Below are 18231 nucleotides of genomic sequence, written 5' to 3'. Positions count from 1 at the left end.
GGGGCCCCCAGTCGACCAGGGGTTCCCAGGCGACCAGGTCCTCCAGATGACTAGGGGCCCCACTGCCCCAGGCGACCAGGTCCCTCCAGGCGACCAAGGGCCAATGCGATCAGGTCCTCAAAGCGATCAGGGGCCCCCAGGCGACCAGGGGGCCCCCATGCGACCAGGGGGCCCCATGCGACCAGGCCCCCGGCCACCAGGGGCCCCCAGGCGACCAGGGGCCCTCTAGGTGACCAGCGGCCCTCAGGCGATCAGGGGCCCCCAGGCGACCAGGGGATCCCAATTCCCAGGCTACCAGGGGCCCAAGGCGACCAGGGTCCCCCAGGCGACTAGGGGCGACCGGGGGCCCCAGGCAACCAGGGGCCCCCATGCGACCAGGCCCCCCGGCTACCAGGGGCCCCCTGGGCGACTAGGTACCCCCAGGCGATCAGGGGCCTCAATATCATGCAACCAGAGGCCCCCCATGCGACTAGGGCCCCCTAGGTGACTAGGGGCCACAGACTATCAGGGGCCCATACGACCAGGCCCCGGGCTATCAGGGCCCCCTAGGCAACTAGGGGCCCCCAGTCGATCAGGGGTCTCATGCGACCAGAGGCCCCCCATGCGACCAGGGCCCCCTAGGCGACTAGGGGCCACAGGCTATCAGGGCCCCCATGAGACCAGGCCCCCGGCTACCAGAGGCCCCCTAGGCGACCAGGGGCCCAGGAAACTGGGGGCCCTTGGATGACTGCAGGGGCCCCTCGGGTACCCAGGGCACATAAATGAAACTTTAATATCAATTTTTCTTCCGAGTAAAAGACGTTTTATCCAGTGTTTAAAAAAAAATATCCTGGGGCCTGAGGGGCCCCCTGAGCGCCGAAGGCGCTCAGGGGGGGCCTTGCCCCCCCCCCCCCCCCTTGGGTACGTCACTGAGTTAAGTAAATGGTAAATACCTACCTGATTTGCAATATTACGCCCATGGAAGTCAACATTCGAAGAGCGTGAGTTTTCTTTTCTCGTATGGAGACAGCTTTTAGGATTTACAAGAGTAGAAAAGTTACCCCGGCCGCGCCGGGGTAGGCTGAAAGTTACCCCGGCCACGGCCGGGGTGGCCGGGGCAGGTTCTCCACCCATGCCCATGACTGGCGCTCGGCCGGCTGTGAGAGGCCATCCAATCGCAGTGTTGTCGCCAGCGTTCGTGGTCAACCCAGGAGGCAATTACGATGTTGGGCCGATGTAAGAGCCGTCTCCCATTGTTCATTAGTAGTAACGTCTTAGAGTGAAGGTAGGTACCGTGCCGAAAAAAACATGCATTTATACCCGTACCTAATGACTCATAACATATTCTAGTTGTAACTCAAACAGACTGTAAAATGTCATTGGATTCCATCTAGAAACAGGATAATGTTGCGATGATATGTGTGATTGACCGGTAAGCCTCTAATGTTTGGCATCCCACAAAATCCTTGGTGTAGTCGAGGCGGACAGTTTTGGGCGGAATTGCTGGAAGTGCGGCTTCATCAGATGGCCATGATCATTTGACGTGTCACTGAAACGAGACAACAGGCTCCTGTTCTAGTTCTGCCGCACCTCCTGACACAACGTCACAATGGAAGAAGTTTGGAAAACTTCGAACCACTCGGCTTTGTCTGGAATTTGCTGAGCTCCAGTCACACGCGTCTATGTAGTGATGCCAACGGCCACACCAGCATCGCTGTGGGGTTCCCCGCAACAATATCGGCTAAGACAGTGTGACGAGGCGCACGAGCGGCTCTACTTGGAAACATGTGCACAAACTTGTTTACTTGAACTGCGTTCAACAGTAGTCAAAAGTCGCATTGACAGTTTGTATACAAAGCCGGTCAACAACATATAGAGTACAAGAACTCCATTACCAACCACCAGCCGGTCGCCTTAGAATTCCAGCCCGCGGCCCGCTTCACTACCGATACTGCCCTCTGTCGACCGCGAGCAGAACACCCCCGCCACCTGGCGGCCAGAGTACCTACTGCACCTCCCCGCAATGGCCATCAGAGGACGGACAGAGATGAGTGGCACTGTGTGGCGAATCACAAAAACGGTCTTAAAATACCACTAAAAGACACCTCTGCGATTGGTGATGTCAAAATATTATCATAGCTGTGCAACTACGTCTCAGTCTGGTCTTGATCCGACGTCGGAAACCCACACCCTGCACCACGTACTCTGTTTCATTTGACATGGACAAATATCGATCAAACAAGTTTATTACAACGATCCATTGCATGTATAACAACTGTGGCAACATGAAAACCTTGTACATAGAGTCCACCGATGGTGTGAGGTAACAATATGCCCAATGTCACAGCTGAAAACCACACGGCTCTCCATACAATGTCACAGATGCAAACAACTGCACAGGTCTCCACACAATACCAACCAGCCTACGACAGAGAAGCCACGGCAAAACACATCACTGTCGTGCACTACTGTGGCTGCGCGGATGGAAAGCACTGTCAAACGTATATGAAACTATTTGCTGCAAACACATTCAACGTCCCCACATTGTACTCTGGCAGCAGCTCCGTTCGCCAGTACGAGCCCATCGAAAAACCGATCTACCGCCACAGAACCGACCGCCTCCACCTCGTAACGACTAGAGCTCTAATCGAACTTGACCTTCTTGCCCTCAAACTTGCCGATGGCGGGGCTCTGACTCTTCTTGGCCGCCCAGGACGGATGCACGCCTGCAACACACCAGTCCCACCCCGTCACACGCTGTCCATGGACCGTCTTATGTTACAGAAACAGAACACGCTATAAACAGTGTGTTACAGAACACGCATTAAATCCAATACTTATTGGCGTCACTTCATAACAGCACCTTTGAAAATTTCAGGCAGCTATTATATATGTGCTAGTCTTAAATGATCACTTAACAACAAAAATTGGGCGACATATGAACAGATAGTTGCAAGACTAGATATCGAATAGATGAAATAGATGACTGAAGAGATGGATAGATAAAATTAAGTTTAATAGATACTGCAAGAGAAAGAAGGGAAAATTGACACAAACTGAAGACCAATCCTAGCTGCACCCCGAAGGTCAAAACAGGGGGTTTCAAAACAGACTGAAAGTGTATCATACGTTATGGCTTGTGCAATGTTCACAGAGCCCCAGGGGAGTTAGTTGGCTGCTGAACTCACCTCCTGGGGAGGCTCCTCGTCCCCTGCCGCCGCCCCGTCCGCCTCTGTCCGAGCCGCCACGGCCGAACCCGCCCCGGCCGCGGCCGCGGTCGTCGCGGTCAAAGCCACCTCGGCCGCCGCGGAACCCGCCGCGCCCGCGGGGCCGGAACCCGCCCTCGGAACCGCCGCGGTCCGAGAACCCTCCGCGGCCGCCGCGGTCACCGCCCCTGTCCCGGAACCCGCCCCGTCCGCCCCTGTCAAAGCCTCCCCGTCCGCCCCTGCCGCGCGAGCTGTCCCGATCGAACCCGCCCCTGCCGCCGCGGTCCCCTCCCCGACCCCGGCCCCTGAACCCGCCCCTGCCGCCGCGGTCGAACCCGCCACGACCTCCCCTGAAGCCGCCCCTGCCGCCGCGGTCGAACCCTCCCCGGCCGCGGCCCCTGAAGCGGCCCCTGTCGCCGCCGCGCCCCCTGCCCCGGCCCCGCGGCGGTCCGGCCCCGGCGTCGTCGCCCGAGTCGCTGGCGTTTCCGTCCAGGTACCCGGGCCGGAGCAGCTTGCCCTTGGGCTTGTCGCCCTCCTCGGCCGAGTCGTCTGACCTGCGGAAATCGGCACACTCCGGTCAGCACCGCACGCGGAACGGTACGGTGCGCACATATCTATGCACGCAAACACTGAGATTGAACAGGTTATACCAATACAGACTTTGACTGGTTGTGTTGTAAGAATATCCGGGAGTTCATGAAATCTGGAAAGTCACACCTTGAATTTTGGTGCTAAAAGGTATGATAGAAAACCCATAGCTCGTGAATTATATATAGGGGAGAGTGGGGCACATTCGTGCAAAAAAAAAGGATAAATCCATAGATCTGTTCTTTGGTTGGTGCGATTGGAAAATTGTTGATTGTAGTATGGAAAGGAGCTATTACAGATATTTTCCTCTTTCAAAGTTATCATCTAAAATTATCGGTTCTATTAGTAAAAAAATTACTTTTAGTATCTCTGAACGTGTGCACGCAACTGCCCCAGGTATGGGGCACATTCGTGCAAGGGGTGGGGCACCTCCGTGCACCCTGCAAAATTTGAGGAATTACCGGGCATTACCAGAAATTTACCAAAAGAAATTGGCAGGGGGTCATTTCACTTGATTACTTTCGACAAGAATGCATTGCACAACAAATGTAGAAAGAATGGGCTGGCCAAAAAGAAAGTGCCAACTGCCGGCCATCGGCCCGCCTCCGTGACCTCGCCAAGGTCGCGTGAATTACTTGTCACGACGTCGCAAGCAGCCGAGACTGCGTCAGGCGAGCGTCATAAGTGAAACCTTATACAGATAGTCATAAAACGTAAAAACGAAAAAAAAATATGCACGAATGTGCCCCTAGGCAGTGCGTGCACGAAACTGCCCTACAACGTTATTTGTAATATATTTCAAAATTTGTTGTTGAAAAAAATGACACCTTTTCAACCAACAAGATAGCAGCAATTCCGTGAATAGAGTGAGCTTCTTCGGCCCCAATTTTGAAAAGCTGAACCACATTTCCGAGTCAGGATCACGAAAATTGATGCTATGAGAAAAGTTTATCATGTGCCTCTTCTCTCTTTCTACTTTCCTCAGAACAACATTGCATTACAATCCTTAAAACATTGCACTACTTTCCTAATTATAACAGCATTGCAAAATGCAATCGTAGTTACCAGTTAGTGCGCTCCGGTCAGCCCAATCCACACCCCATCCCGCACTCTGAGCCCACTGGCACTCCTCCACGTACCGGTCTGCCCGAGGCCCTGCCGACATCGCGCCGCCGCCGCCCCTGCCCTGGAAGCGTCCGCGGTGGCCGCGCTCGGCTCCCCTCCACTTGCCGCGCGGCACGCGCTCGCCGGCCGCGCTGGCGCGCAGCTGCTGCCGCTCCACCATCCGCCGGCGGCCCTGCATCAGCACGTCGTCGCCGGCGTCTCCGTCATCGTCATCGCCGTCCTCGTCGGCTTCCTCATCCTCCTGGCCGCGACGGAGTCAGAGGATCAGCCAGAGGCAGGATTTAGGCAAAGCAACATCCATAACAGTTACATAGCAGCTTTTCATACGATACAGGAAATGAGGCCTTAGATGGAGTGTGCGCCGTTTGTTGACAGGAAGGGCCAACCCAGAACCCGTTTGTCACAAAAAGTGAGTCATCTAGTTACGCTTGCTGATCGTCCGTCGGCCAGTGAATGAGTTATGAAATATCAATAAAAAGTGTCAGCTGTCAGGTAACCGTAAACACTCACCTCATCCTCATCGTCGACGCCTCCCATGAAGAACGACGAGCGCTTCGAGTTGGCCGTCGGCTCATCGTCCGACTCGTCGTCGTCGTCGTCTTCGTCTAGACTGATATCCTTGTCCTCGGCCACTTCATCCAACTTGATACGCTTTATCTTCATCTGACCCTTGCTCTTGCTAATGTCTTCCTTTTTGCCATTCAGTGGTCTCTTGGCTCCCTTCGCTGCCACAGGGGCCGCCTCCTCCTCCTCAGACATGCTCTCATCTTCATCCTCCTCTTCGCCTTCGCCGTCCTCACCTTCCGACTCGCCATCGTCGGACTCCATGGAGACCAGCCCGCCGTGTCTGGCGGCGATGTGTGCGTCGACGTCGTCCGTGTCTGGCTCGTCGTCTTCGTCCCGAGAGTCATATTCGTCCTCATCGGAACTTACGTCGCCATTTTCACCCAAATCGTGTTCATTCATCAACTTCTCATTTTCATCCATTTCGTCCGAGTCGGCAGTACCATTAGCCACGATATTCGAAGTCTCTGCGTCCCCGTCGTCGTCGCTATCTACTTCATCCTCCTCTCCTCTCTCTTCTTCACCCTCTTCTCCGCTCTCTTCTTCACCCTCATCTCCGCTCTCTTCGGCTAATCCATCTGCCTCGTCTTCGCCGTCAGATTCGTCTTCTTCCCCTTCCTCAGCCATTCTGTCCAATAACTCTGGTTCTCCTTCACTGTCTGACTCTTCCTCCTGTTCATCCAGATCATCGTCTTCGTCATCGCTTTCGTCAGCTTCAACAACTGTCTGCTTGTTCGGTTTCTTCGCGGTTGTCTTTTTGGACGGTGTGGCGGCAGACTTCACTTTAGCGGGCGATATCACCTCGTCATCAGCATCGCTTTCATTCTCCTCGTCCGATTCATCGCCTCCCCCGTCATCGCCCGAATCATTTGACTCTCCGGCGCTGTCGCCTCCCGAGCCGCCGCCCGACTTGGGCTTGTACGGCTTTATCTTCAGCAGAAGTCTGGGCACGTCTTTCTCCCAAGTGGGGTGCCGCTGTCTGAATTTCTGCAGCTTCTCCTGGAAAGCCGGAAACATCGCGACACGCGCCTTTGCTCTGACGTCGATTGGCGTATTAGCATTATTGATAACACTCTCCAGATCCTTTGTTTCCGCAACACCATATCTGGCTACTTCATCCTTCTTCAATTTCTGCAACAACAAAAAATGGATAATAGGTGTCAATAACAAGCACCTACCTAATGATAAAGCATGGAATGACTAAAGTCTTGCCAATCTCAAAATGTTCCTTAAAAGTTAGCTGTAACTTTCATTAAATCGCTTAGTCAAGCTGCACAGTGTAATGAAGTTCATGACAAAAGAACTTGCATGCAACTTTAAAATGTGCATTTCAACCAACCTTCAATAATTGAATTTCCTCCTTCAGGCGCTTCAGTTTACGTGCGTTTTTCTCAAGCTGCTTTTCGTCGCCTTTCTTCTTTTCTAGCAGAGCAGCATGTTTTGTCAGCTTACTAACCACATTGACCTTTGCTTGCTTCACCCTTTTCCTCAATACAACGAGCTGGGCAGAGAGAAAAATCAATCAGCATTCAATGAGCAAAATGAAGTCCAACATCTAGAGAGAAGACCTTATTTATAGCACAAACAAAGCAATGTCAATTAAAGCCCTTCTTAAAAGATTGGGTTCAAATTACCTGGCAAACATGAGTCTGCTAGCTAGTCCCAGCCGGCCATCCCAAATGAGGCCCACATGGGCTAGAAGTGGGAAATCTGGGCGAATGTGGGCTGGGCTACATCTGGGCATGTCGTCCAACTGGGTCCCAGATGGGCTAAATAGGCGAACTTTACGTGCTGGACTTGGCCAGCGCCTCCAATCTTCAAACTCATAGTGAGACAATCTGGAGATACGGAGAATGTGTCTGCGCACTCTACAGCGTGCATGCCTAGTGCCTATCGTTACTTTGTTATTTAGTTTCAGGCTTCAGCATAACTATATGCAGTGATCTGTGCCGCTACCCTGCCAGACTCCTGATCTGGCAGCGACCTAGGCACGCCCCTGCCCGCGTTCCTGCCAGTGCCAGATCGCTGATACTGTGCCGCCGGCGTTCGTTGTGTGGCGGCGCCGCCGGCAGATGGTGACTAAAGTTCGTTTTTTTTCCAAAAGGACGCTGGCTCCAGGCATGTTTTTCGAACAAGCACGTGTTTTAGCGAGCAAAACGAGCAAAAACATTTTTTGTGGTGGCGTTTGGATCAGTCGGACGTGTTTGAAAGTGCTCCATTATTTTAAGATATATACCGTAACCAGCTAACGTACTGCTTTTAAAATGCACAGAAATGTTCGCATTTTATCATAGATTGTTTCTGGTGTATACTGATTAAGCATAAGTTACGTGTAAGACTGCTAGAAACATTTTAAAAAATGAATTATTTTCATTAGTTTTGGAAAGTATTACGGTTCAATTAAGGTCAACTCTGATTGATTTTTACTCTGAAAGCACGTGCTTTATAGGCTTAGATCTAGCAATCGCAGGATTTACGCACTGAAACTTGAAAGGTGATTAAAGATTGCGCTATGCACAGCTCTTCGGACGATGACTCGGACTACTTTTTTGAGGGTTATGACCCCAAAAGCAGCGAATGGATCATTGCAGGCAAAAGAAAAAGGAACAAGAAAATGAATGAAAAAACGAATCTTTCCAAAAATGAAAATGATGCAAAGGCAAAAATCGCTTCAAACTTGTGTGGCTCTTGTCAGATGGAAATGGGCGCCAAAGACCGATCACTGGAATGTGGGGTGTGCTTGCTAAGATACCATGTTGTTTGCCAAGGAGTTTCGGACAAACTGTACGAAGCCCTTGGGGATGATGCGGACAGTTGCGCGTGGTTCTGTCGGGCATGCAAGGAGGGAGCTAAGCAACTGAGACTTCAGATCATAGCGTTGCAGCGAGAGCAGCTGTCCATCAAATCCGAACTCGATCGGCTCGCCACTACATCCGATCAAAACTCTGCTGGGATTGCCGGATTGAGAGCTGATATATCACAGACCAACCAGAAGCTTGAGGCGGGGCAAAAGGAGCTGCAGGCTAGAGTCAACGCCATCGAAGCCATTTCCAATGCCAACGTCACACAAAATGACAAAAAGATCGCTGCCCTCCAAGCAAAGCTCGAAAAAAGATTGCAAGAAGTGGAAAAAAGCTGTGGGTCGGCATCAGCAGAAGTGCGCAGTCCTAGCTACGCTCAAGCAGCAGCTAGCATGACAGCATTGGAAACCAGGCTAGAGGAACTGTCCGTGACTGTAAAGTCAAACCTAGTAAAAAAGGACACTGATACCAGAGCCCTGAAGAGAGGTCTCAGTGAACTAGAAGACATCGAAAATAGGAAACTCAACTTGGCAGTTTTCAACCTCCCTGAGACCGGTAGCAGCGAAGGAGACATTACAGCATTCAAAGAAATGATCAAATCTGAGTTTAAACTATCTGTGAAGTTACAGGAGGCGACACGGCTTGGAAAGAAGAAAGACACAGGTTCCAGAATACTGAGAGTGAAACTTGAAGCGCTGAGTGAGAAGAAGCTGATCTTGGCTAAAGCGAAGGATTTGCGAACAAGCCACGACGAAACGTATGCTAGTGTCTTTATCCGTCCAGATCTGACAAAATGCCAGCTTGAAGCTTCAAAAAACTTGCGAGCACTGCTCCAGGAAAAGCGCCAAGCTTTCCCAGAAAAGAGATGGATGATCAAACGGAACGAAATTGTCATGGTTCCATCACAGCGAGACTAGACATTCAAGACGACAAGAAACCTGCCGGGCCTGTAACCCATACTGTTAACTCATTGAAAGTGTTTTATGCCAACATCGACAATTCTATTATGAGTAAATACGACGCGATGCTGGCACTCACTGCACTTGAGAGCTATGATATTCTTGCATTAACAGAAATGAAACCTAAAGTTGGGTTGATGCCTGAACACCCTGTAATGGAACTGCCCGACTACGAATTATTTACTAGCAACTTTTCAGCCGGAGCTACTAGGGGCACGGGAATTTATGTAAAAAAGAATCTGATGGCCAAACAAGTTTATCCCACGGGAGACTGCAACTTTCAGGATTGCACCTGGATTACGATTAATGCCCGGGGTGGAGCAAGTATGCTTGTTGGGGTGATCTACAGAAGCGGGTCACCAAGTAAAGCTATTCCTCAAGATCCTGATCTTCACAAAATGCTTGGCTGGGCAGCATCCACAAATCATTCGCACAAGGTTATAGTCGGTGACTTTAACCACCCAGAAATATTCTGGACCCCAGACCCAGAAGTTCCAGAAGGTGTCAGCCAGAACAGCCCAGCTCGTAAGTTTATCGAATGTATACACGATACCTACTTTCTACAGCATATAACAGAGCCAACAAGATACAGAGATGGACAGCGCTCTACTCTCGATGACCTGCTCTTTACAAATGAGCGAGACTTGGTGGAACAACTGACAATTGGAGACCCGGTTGGAGCAAGCGATCATGCCAGTGTCTCATTTGCTATATCGTTTGTCCCTTACGTTCCAGTGAGAAAGAGTGCGGTACTGAATTACCACAAAGCCAACTATGAAGAAATGAAGAAAGCACTGGACGTTGACTGGCAAGGACTATTTGAAGGCAAATCTGTGCATGAGATGGCAGATACGCTTGAACAAACGATCACGGATTTAATGGATAGGTACGTGCCCAAGCTGGACACCAACAAGAAAGCGAAAAGAGGAAATCCCCTGTGGATGAATCGGAGTGCTCTTAGAATGGTGAAGAAAAAACATCACGCTTGGGTTCGTTTTCTGAACACCAAGGACAGTAATGATTACGAAAGTTATGTCAAGGCAAGAAATGAAGCTACCCACGCGACCAGGAAAGCAAGGCGGGAATTCGAGTCGAAGCTGGCTAAAGAAGTCAAAGGAAATCACAAAGTGTTTTGGAACTACGTCAACCGTCGCAGGAAATCAAAATGTGGTATCTCGGACTTGCGTAGTGCTAATGGTGAACTGGCAACTAACGACAAGCACAAGGCTGATATATTGAATCATCAGTACGCAAGCGTTTTCACAAAGGAAGACAAGTCATCGATCCCAACGCTAGCTCCAAAGCCTTTGGAGGCAGAGATGCAAGTTGCGATAACTGTTCAGCGAGTCCATGCCAAGCTGAAAACACTGAAGATTGATAAATCGCCAGGCCCCGACAACATGCACCCTCGTGTTTTGCACGAACTTGCTGACCAACTTGCGACACCCATCACATCTCTGTTCTGTAAAAGTATTGAAACTGGAGAAGTTCCACGGCAGTGGAAGGTGGCCATCGTCACGCCAATCTTTAAAAAAGGCGACAAAAGTGATCCCGCGAACTACCGACCAGTGTCACTGACATCAATATTATGCAAGATTCTGGAGAGGATCATATGCGAGGACATCATCGCTCATCTGAAGACAAACAATCTTATCGCTCGCCAACAACATGGTTTCATCACAGGGAAATCTACGGTCACAAACCTACTGGAAGCTCTTGATATTTGGACGGAAGCGCTAAGCCACAGCTTACCAGTGGATGTTGTGTTTCTGGACTATGCCAAAGCGTTCGACACTGTGCCCCATGAACGGCTTCTAGCCCAGGTCCAGGCTCTAGGGGTGAATGCAAAGACTCATCAGTGGATAAGGAGTTTTCTAACAGGCAGGCGGCAAAGAGTGAACGTCAATGGATCACTATCAGACTGGGAGTTTGTAACAAGTGGAGTGCCGCAAGGCTCAGTGCTCGGGCCTCTCTTGTTTTCCATGTTTGTCTGTGATGTTCCCGACCTCTTAAATTGTCATATCTCTATGTTTGCGGACGATACCAAGGTCTACCAAGTCATCAACGAGCGCGATGGTGAACTTCACAATCTGCAAGAGGACATCAACTCTTTGCAAGATTGGGCAAAAACAATGCAGATGATCTTTCATCCACTTAAATGCAAGGTCATGCATCTCGGACCAACAAATCCTGGAAGTGAGTATACCATGACAACTATGGGTGGAGGCAAACATACCCTTGAAGCAGTCTGTGAGGAAAAGGACCTGGGAGTCACTATAGACATGAAGCTATCCTTCTCAAAACATGTCACTAACCAGATTAACAAGGCCAATAGAATTCTTGGTGCAATCAAGCATACCTTTGCAAACATTGACAGCGACATTTTCAAAGCCTTGTACAAAAGCATTGTCAGGCCCCACCTCGAGTATGCAACTGTTATATGGAATCCCAAGTTCAAAAAGGACAAAGATGCACTCGAACAGGTGCAGCGGCGGGCAACAAGGCTGGTGAACGGACTGTCTCACCTTTCATATTCAGATCGCCTCAGGAGCCTTAATTTACCTACTCTGGAATTCCGACGGAAACGGTCGGACATCATCGAGACCTTCAAAATTTTGAAAGGCTTCGACAAGGTGGACTTCCAAAGAGAGTGCCCGTGTTGTCACAACAGCATGTTCAAGAACTCTCTCAGCCGTGTCACCCGAGGTCACGATCAAAAACTTCAAGTTCAGCATCAATTGGGACCCAGAAAAGCCTTCTTTGCGGCACGAGTAACTCAGACATGGAACAAGCTGTCAGCCCACACCATCGATGCTCCAAATGTCGATGTGTTCAAGTACAGACTGGGGAAGGAATGGAAGGACCACCCTGAAAAGTTCAACTACAAGTTCTCATACTAATAATCATCGTGGCCATCAATGTATGGCCTCACCTAGCATGGCAGCCTACTCGTCTTCGTCAGAAGAAGAGGAGGCATCTCTTGAGTAAAGGGTCTGATTACTCGAAAGGGTACCTAATGACCTTTACTTAAGGTAAATACTTAAGGTAAAAACTGAACCTGAGAAAATCGAGCGTCGACTAATTTTAAAATGTGATTCTTTGCCGATAATTTCCATATGTGCGTTTTGGAACCAGATATGAGAACAGTGGTGACGTCATGCTGTCGAACATGTATTGCAATGTAACGCATAACTATCCTGGACGGAACCGCTTACTCGATTATAAGCTCGGCAACAGTGAAAAACTAAGTTTCACCCAAATTCGTTGACACTTGTCCCATTGCACGGACATTTGGGTGCCTGCTGCCACCAGTGACGTCATCATAGTATGTTCATTTTTAAGAAACAATTTCCAGCTACTTACCGTGCACAATTTGAAATCGATTATTTTTCCGGAAGAAATTCCTGGCCAGACACTGAAGCTGCCAAAACTCACGTGAGAGCTTCGATATTGAACTTTGAGCCAGTGTCCTTTTGAAAAAAAAACGAACTATAGACAAAATACAGCGCTGACGTACCTACCGCTCGGGCTTCTACACTATCGTTACAAACTCCCTTTTTCACAATAGGTACGCATCCGTTTCCGTTCTCTACCCTCCACCGGCCGCCTACCTGCAGTGGTAGCGCAGTGCAGTGGTTAGGGTCCCCGCATCAAGATCCATAGGTCTTGAGTTCGAATCTCTGGGGATCTAGTAAGAGGCAAAGGGTACGCGGTTCTCCCACGTGTGACCATGTTGCTTTTTGGGATTCACGCGGAAATAATGGTCGACATAAGCTGGGTCCCAAATTCCAATTAAAGCCCATGTGGGCTTTTTGCATGCGTCAATGTGAGTCCCAACTGGGAAAGCCCGTGGGCCCATATCTGTTCTCCCGTGAATTTCCGGGAGGCACGAAAGATCCCATTTAAAAAGTGTCCAATAATTCGATCCTGATCAAATATGTGTGTTAGTAAGGTTGTTCCGACATTGCTTGATCTGCCAAGGCAGACAAACTTGAGAAAATCGAGTCACTACCATTTTTGAAAGTTTCTTTTAAACTTGTCCGAAATGTACGGGAAAGCAGATATGGGGTTTGGAAAAAAACACGGCGAGGCGATATATAACAACTGGGTCCTATATGGGCCCCACTTGGGCTGCCCATGTGGGTCCCAACTGGGAAAGCCCATATGAGGCTCAATTTGGGCCCCAGCTGGGTCCAACATGGGCCCCACCTGGGGTGCGCAGATAGGACCCAGTTGGACGCCCATGACATGCCCATCTGGGTCTGTGGTGGGCAGCCCCAATGGGCCCCAGTTTGGTGCCCATGTGGCCTGTGGGCCCCACTTGGGAAGGCTGGCTGGGGTGCTTTCATGAGTTATGAAATATGAAAATATTATGGTGTCATAGCCTATACGTCATAGGTGGTAATTTACTATTAACAATTGTTAAATTTTAGCAGCATCAACTAAGGACCAGGGTTCAAATTACAGACAAATTAAATTTCAAAATTTGCCATGGAACACTGTTGTCAGCAAAAAATGACAAAAAAACTGATTTACTCTGATCTGACAAATAAGCAGGATTGTCAAACTCCAAGCTATAGGCATAAGCTCAGATGCTTGTGCAAAGATCTTAATTGCATATGATCAGTACAATTTTAGATCTAGTCTTTTCATCTTGACCCATGATGCCATCTGATATTTCCAGGAGTGATTCAACCTACCTTTCCAAGATTATTTGTGGCATCTAAAGGTGAAAAATTTTGATCTGAATTCTACTAACTAACAATTGACACTAACACTCTCTTATATAATCTTGACTGCCTATTATTTTTACAATTAGGTGTTTTAAGAAATGGTTGGGTGGGGATCATAAGGCAAACAGGACTGTTCAAATGATATTATGTTACTTAGTGCATTTATTGACCAATAGAGGCATCTTAATTCTTATACAAGCAGACAAATATTAGGCCACTTACATGTTTCACCAGCAGAACCCTTGTAAGGCGCTTTCCTTCCTTTGCTTTCCTTTTCGGCGTCCCTTTAGCCTTAGGAGACATATCTGCCTTTCCGTTGACTTTAGGAACAGATGCAGGTGGTGCAGAAATCTTCTTTGCCTTCTTCACCATGGTGAATGAGCAGCTGTTTGAAATAAAATTCAGTGGTCAAATACCCATTATATTGATATCTTGCATAAACAGATTTTTGGCATTATTTTGAGGCAGAAAAATTAAAAAACAAACGTTGCAGAGGCAGATCCAGCTCAGAGTTTTTTGGGGGGCCGGGGGGCAAACCATAACAATTTATCGATTCTTTCCATGCATCGTCCATAGGCGTAATGTTAAAATTATGCCGTTTGGGGGGCCAATGCCCATTTTGCCCCCCCCCCCCTGGATCCGCCACTGATATTCAAAACCTCATGTAGCAAACAGTTGGCACTTTGGGGGCTTGGACAGGCAAAGACAAACTATTTTAAAGGGACCCCACCTTCAAAAAAGTTATGAATGAATAAGAGTTATGAAAAAGTTATGAATATGAATTGGCATAAAAGTGATGTCCCTTGATTCAGAAAGATCCAAAATGAATATCAACCAAATTTCTCTGAAAAATATTCACTGGTTTCCACAGGGGCGCGAAAACTACGTTCACACTGGGGGCACACCATAATAGAGATCAACCTCAGGTACCCCCAAATCTAGATTTTCACTGGTTTTAGGCCACTAATTTTTCGTCCCTTGGCTTTTTTAACAAAAAAGAAAACATTTGCAAAAAGTGTGGTATTCCATCTCAAAACTGTGGGGGCATTGCCCCCACTGCCCCCTGGCTCCCGCGCCTATGGGTTTCCAAGATAGCACACTTTCACTTTTGTTTACTTTTTGGGACCTCCACTGTTCCTACAACATCATTTGAAAGCAATAATTTGGCATCCTTAAAGTGTGACAGCTGATGCGCACAATGCAGCATACCCATATCACTACACCACGTGCTAGGTACCTACCAAACGTTTTAGTAAAGGTTTAAGAATTGATAGATCTGCGCTGACATCACACATTCGGAGGGGGCATTAAAAACATTACATTAGCCCATCTGAATCCAAAAGCTGCAACTTTAAGAACATAATTTTGAATTAAAGCATTTTTTGTTGTTGTAGTAGGTACCAAAACGAGTAATTGCAGGCCAGGGACCCCAATTTGGCTATCTCAACTCAAAACTAATGTTAGGGTGGGATGGTCACTTAAATTAACTAGTGTAGCATAAGACACCCTGGCTATGCCGTGGCTTTAGCCTTTTGGTACCTACTTGCCTTTTTTACACCCTCCAAAACAAACCCTGTCAAGACACTGGCACTGGTCAAGACACTTCAACTTAGGTAACAATACTGCTACTTAGGAAAAAATAGCTTGAGCTCCTTACAATAATCCAATCAATAATCTTTATTGCAATTCTTCCCAAATTAAAACTAAGGTAAAAGACCACGACCCAGGCCACATACCACAACCCCGTCCCACGTTGTAAAACACTGCGCGGTTATATGGCCTTGCACTGCGCTACCCAAGGCCATCTATAGAAGGTACAGTCACTCCCCCACCGACCAATCAGAGACAGATCCTGAGTGACGTCACCCCTGATGCTCGAAAGGGGTACTCCATTCCTTCACAACGTAAAAATGACTAACTTCATTTGAAGATTTTTGGTGACACTCTACACATATCGCTCAACCATTGATGTCATTGGAAAGTTCAACTAATTTTCTAGCGATAAAAAAGAGCAGCAATATGCTAAGAAATGGCCGGTTTTGAAGATATAGACGATTTAAAAACCCTCAGCAGTTGCAGGAAAGCGACGTAAAAACGCATCGAGCTTATATTTTTACTATGAATAAATCATTTTTCAGTAAGTTTTTAGATATGGTATCGATTTATTCAACAACTTCATTACAATATTATTATTACTTGGAACTTTATTTCAAAATAATATTTTCAAAAATGGCAACTGTTGGCAAGTAGCTTTGAAGCGATTGTGGCGCGCCGCGCCATTATTGTCCTGAGGCCCCCATATGATGTCATCAAAAGTGGAGTGACATGGGCCTGGCGCTACCAATGCGCACACACGTGTTGTGACGTGAGGAATGGATGTTTGTCACCTCAGCGCCACAATGACACGCACAGGTTGAAAAGTGCTAATTTACTGCTATGATTTATATTATAGAAGATTGGTTGCATCAAATGAAAATAAATCGTAAATCTTTACACGAATGCAGTTAGGCGCATTTATGAAGAGGTCAAATCATTGAAATATCAATATTACTATTTGTTATAGAAAGTAGAAACCTCTAAAGAGGCACGGTGCCCGCCCCGGTGCCCTCCCCGTTCCGCTGCCTATGTCTAAAGCAAAAAATGAGCGTGTTGCCCGTCACGAGAGGAAGCCCGATGAGATGATACCCAATAATGCTAAGGTCGTAGGTCATCGGTTGACCTTCCAGGCCAGTTCAATGACCCAAAAATCGGGAAAATTGGGACCTGTTAGAAAGTCGTTAAGTGTGGCTGCAATGGGGTTTTCGGGGTGCTGATCACGAATATCGTGTTAGTTTTGATCACAGATGATGTCTTTAACCCGCGCCGGGCCGGTGCTCTGAGATTCCGCGCCGGGCCGGGGGGTCTGAAACCCCCCCCCCCCCCAGTTCTAACTCGGTTCTTGGGCCACGTAGCGACGCGCGGTAAGCGGCAATCGAAAGAACGTCCAAAATAAGGACGAAAACACTTCGGTCATTTTTTGGGTCAGGTCAAAGGTCAGGTCACCAGAGGTCACCAAAGGTAAAATGTTGCCTATTTCAACATTTTGGAAACTGCCAATGGCTATCTCGGGAACCTATAGAGCTACAGCGCCGCGGAAAAGCGCATTCGATAGCCCTTTTACAGATCTTTCTGAGTAACGTCATCGGTTCAATTGGTCACACCCGACCAATTGAATGCCTACTTTACATCCATTGGCACAGAAACCAGGGACAAGGTCATGAGTGACTAAACACAATCAGGGAGACAACCACTAAACACACGTCTCCCTCGAGTCAACACCGGCAAATTAAACCTTATGCCTGTGACACTCGACCAGCTGCGACGAGTGCTTTTCTCTCTTCCAAACAAATCAGCAGCCACTGACGATGACATACCGATAGCTATATTGAAGCAAACATTTAGTACTATAGGTAGAACACTTCTCAGAATTATAAATAAAAGCATAGTCTCAGAAACCGTGTCCGAATCCTGGAAAAGGGCAGTAGTATTACCTCTCCATAAAACGAGACGACCCCGCTGTCGTTTCGAACTTCAGACCCATCACACTCACGCCGACCATATGTACCTAAGCTTGTCGAGAAGCTTGTTCACGAGCAACTTGTCTCATACTTAAACGCTGAAGGCCTCATAAACTCTGACCAGCATGGATTTTTAGCTAAACACTCAACCTGTACGGCGCTTTTAACAGTAACAGATGCGATTTTACGAGGCATGGATCAATCAGAGGTGACGATTTTAACATTACTAGACCTGAGCCGCTGTTTCGATGTGATTGACCATGCCAACCTTTTGACAAAGCTACAGCAACATCAGATATCACCCGGCTGGTTCAAAAGCTACCTGGGAGGTCACACGCAGCGCGTAAGGGTTGGCGATACACTGTCGGCGCCTCTGAACATTTCCATCGGCACTTTCCAGGGGACGTGCCTTGGAGCGCTACTGTTCAACATCGCGTCCAACGACATTGCATGTCATGTCCCAACCGAGCTCAATGGTTTCCGTATAACATTTGTTAGATATGCTGACGACACTCAGATCGCAATCACAGGACCCCGTGCTAGGATTTTAGATATCCTTCGCCCCAGTGGGGGGGGGGGGGGGGGCATATGTTACCACCCTGTCGCGTTTTTTGCGTGTAAATAAAAAACCGCGGCGCGTAGAGCCGCGCCGCTTGGGATAGCTTTTGGTACATCAATTTTGGACAATGTGTGAAATTTTTGACCCCAGGTCATGTCAG

At 48.4% G+C, this 18231-nt stretch overlaps 1 protein-coding gene and 1 long non-coding RNA gene across 2 annotated transcripts; both read right to left on the bottom strand.

Annotated features, from left to right (window-relative positions):
- Window positions 1-2207: 2207 nt before the first annotated feature.
- On the bottom strand, window positions 2208-3403 carry LOC122379145. Its single transcript, XR_006256134.1, has 2 exons — window positions 3168-3403; window positions 2208-2705 (listed from the first exon to the last, which is right to left on the bottom strand). It is a non-coding gene; the product is annotated as an uncharacterized LOC122379145 (long non-coding RNA).
- Window positions 3404-15737, bottom strand: LOC122379115 (nucleolin-like). Its single transcript, XM_043361053.1, has 7 exons — window positions 15692-15737; window positions 14178-14340; window positions 6802-6963; window positions 5409-6593; window positions 4913-5139; window positions 3497-3739; window positions 3404-3410 (listed from the first exon to the last, which is right to left on the bottom strand). Exons 2-7 carry the CDS (start codon window positions 14325-14327, stop codon window positions 3404-3406), a joined length of 1974 nt encoding a protein of 657 aa, XP_043216988.1. The 5' UTR covers window positions 14328-14340; window positions 15692-15737.
- Between the last annotated feature and the right edge of the window lie 2494 nt (window positions 15738-18231).

This window comes from Amphibalanus amphitrite, unplaced genomic scaffold (assembly GCF_019059575.1).
Source record: "Amphibalanus amphitrite isolate SeventyFive unplaced genomic scaffold, NRLGWU_Aamphi_draft 000072F_arrow, whole genome shotgun sequence".
In the NCBI taxonomy this organism is placed as follows: Eukaryota; Metazoa; Arthropoda; class Thecostraca; order Balanomorpha; family Balanidae; genus Amphibalanus; species Amphibalanus amphitrite.
Note: the sequence above shows the minus strand (reverse complement) of the source record. Positions and strands in the feature narration are given on the sequence as shown.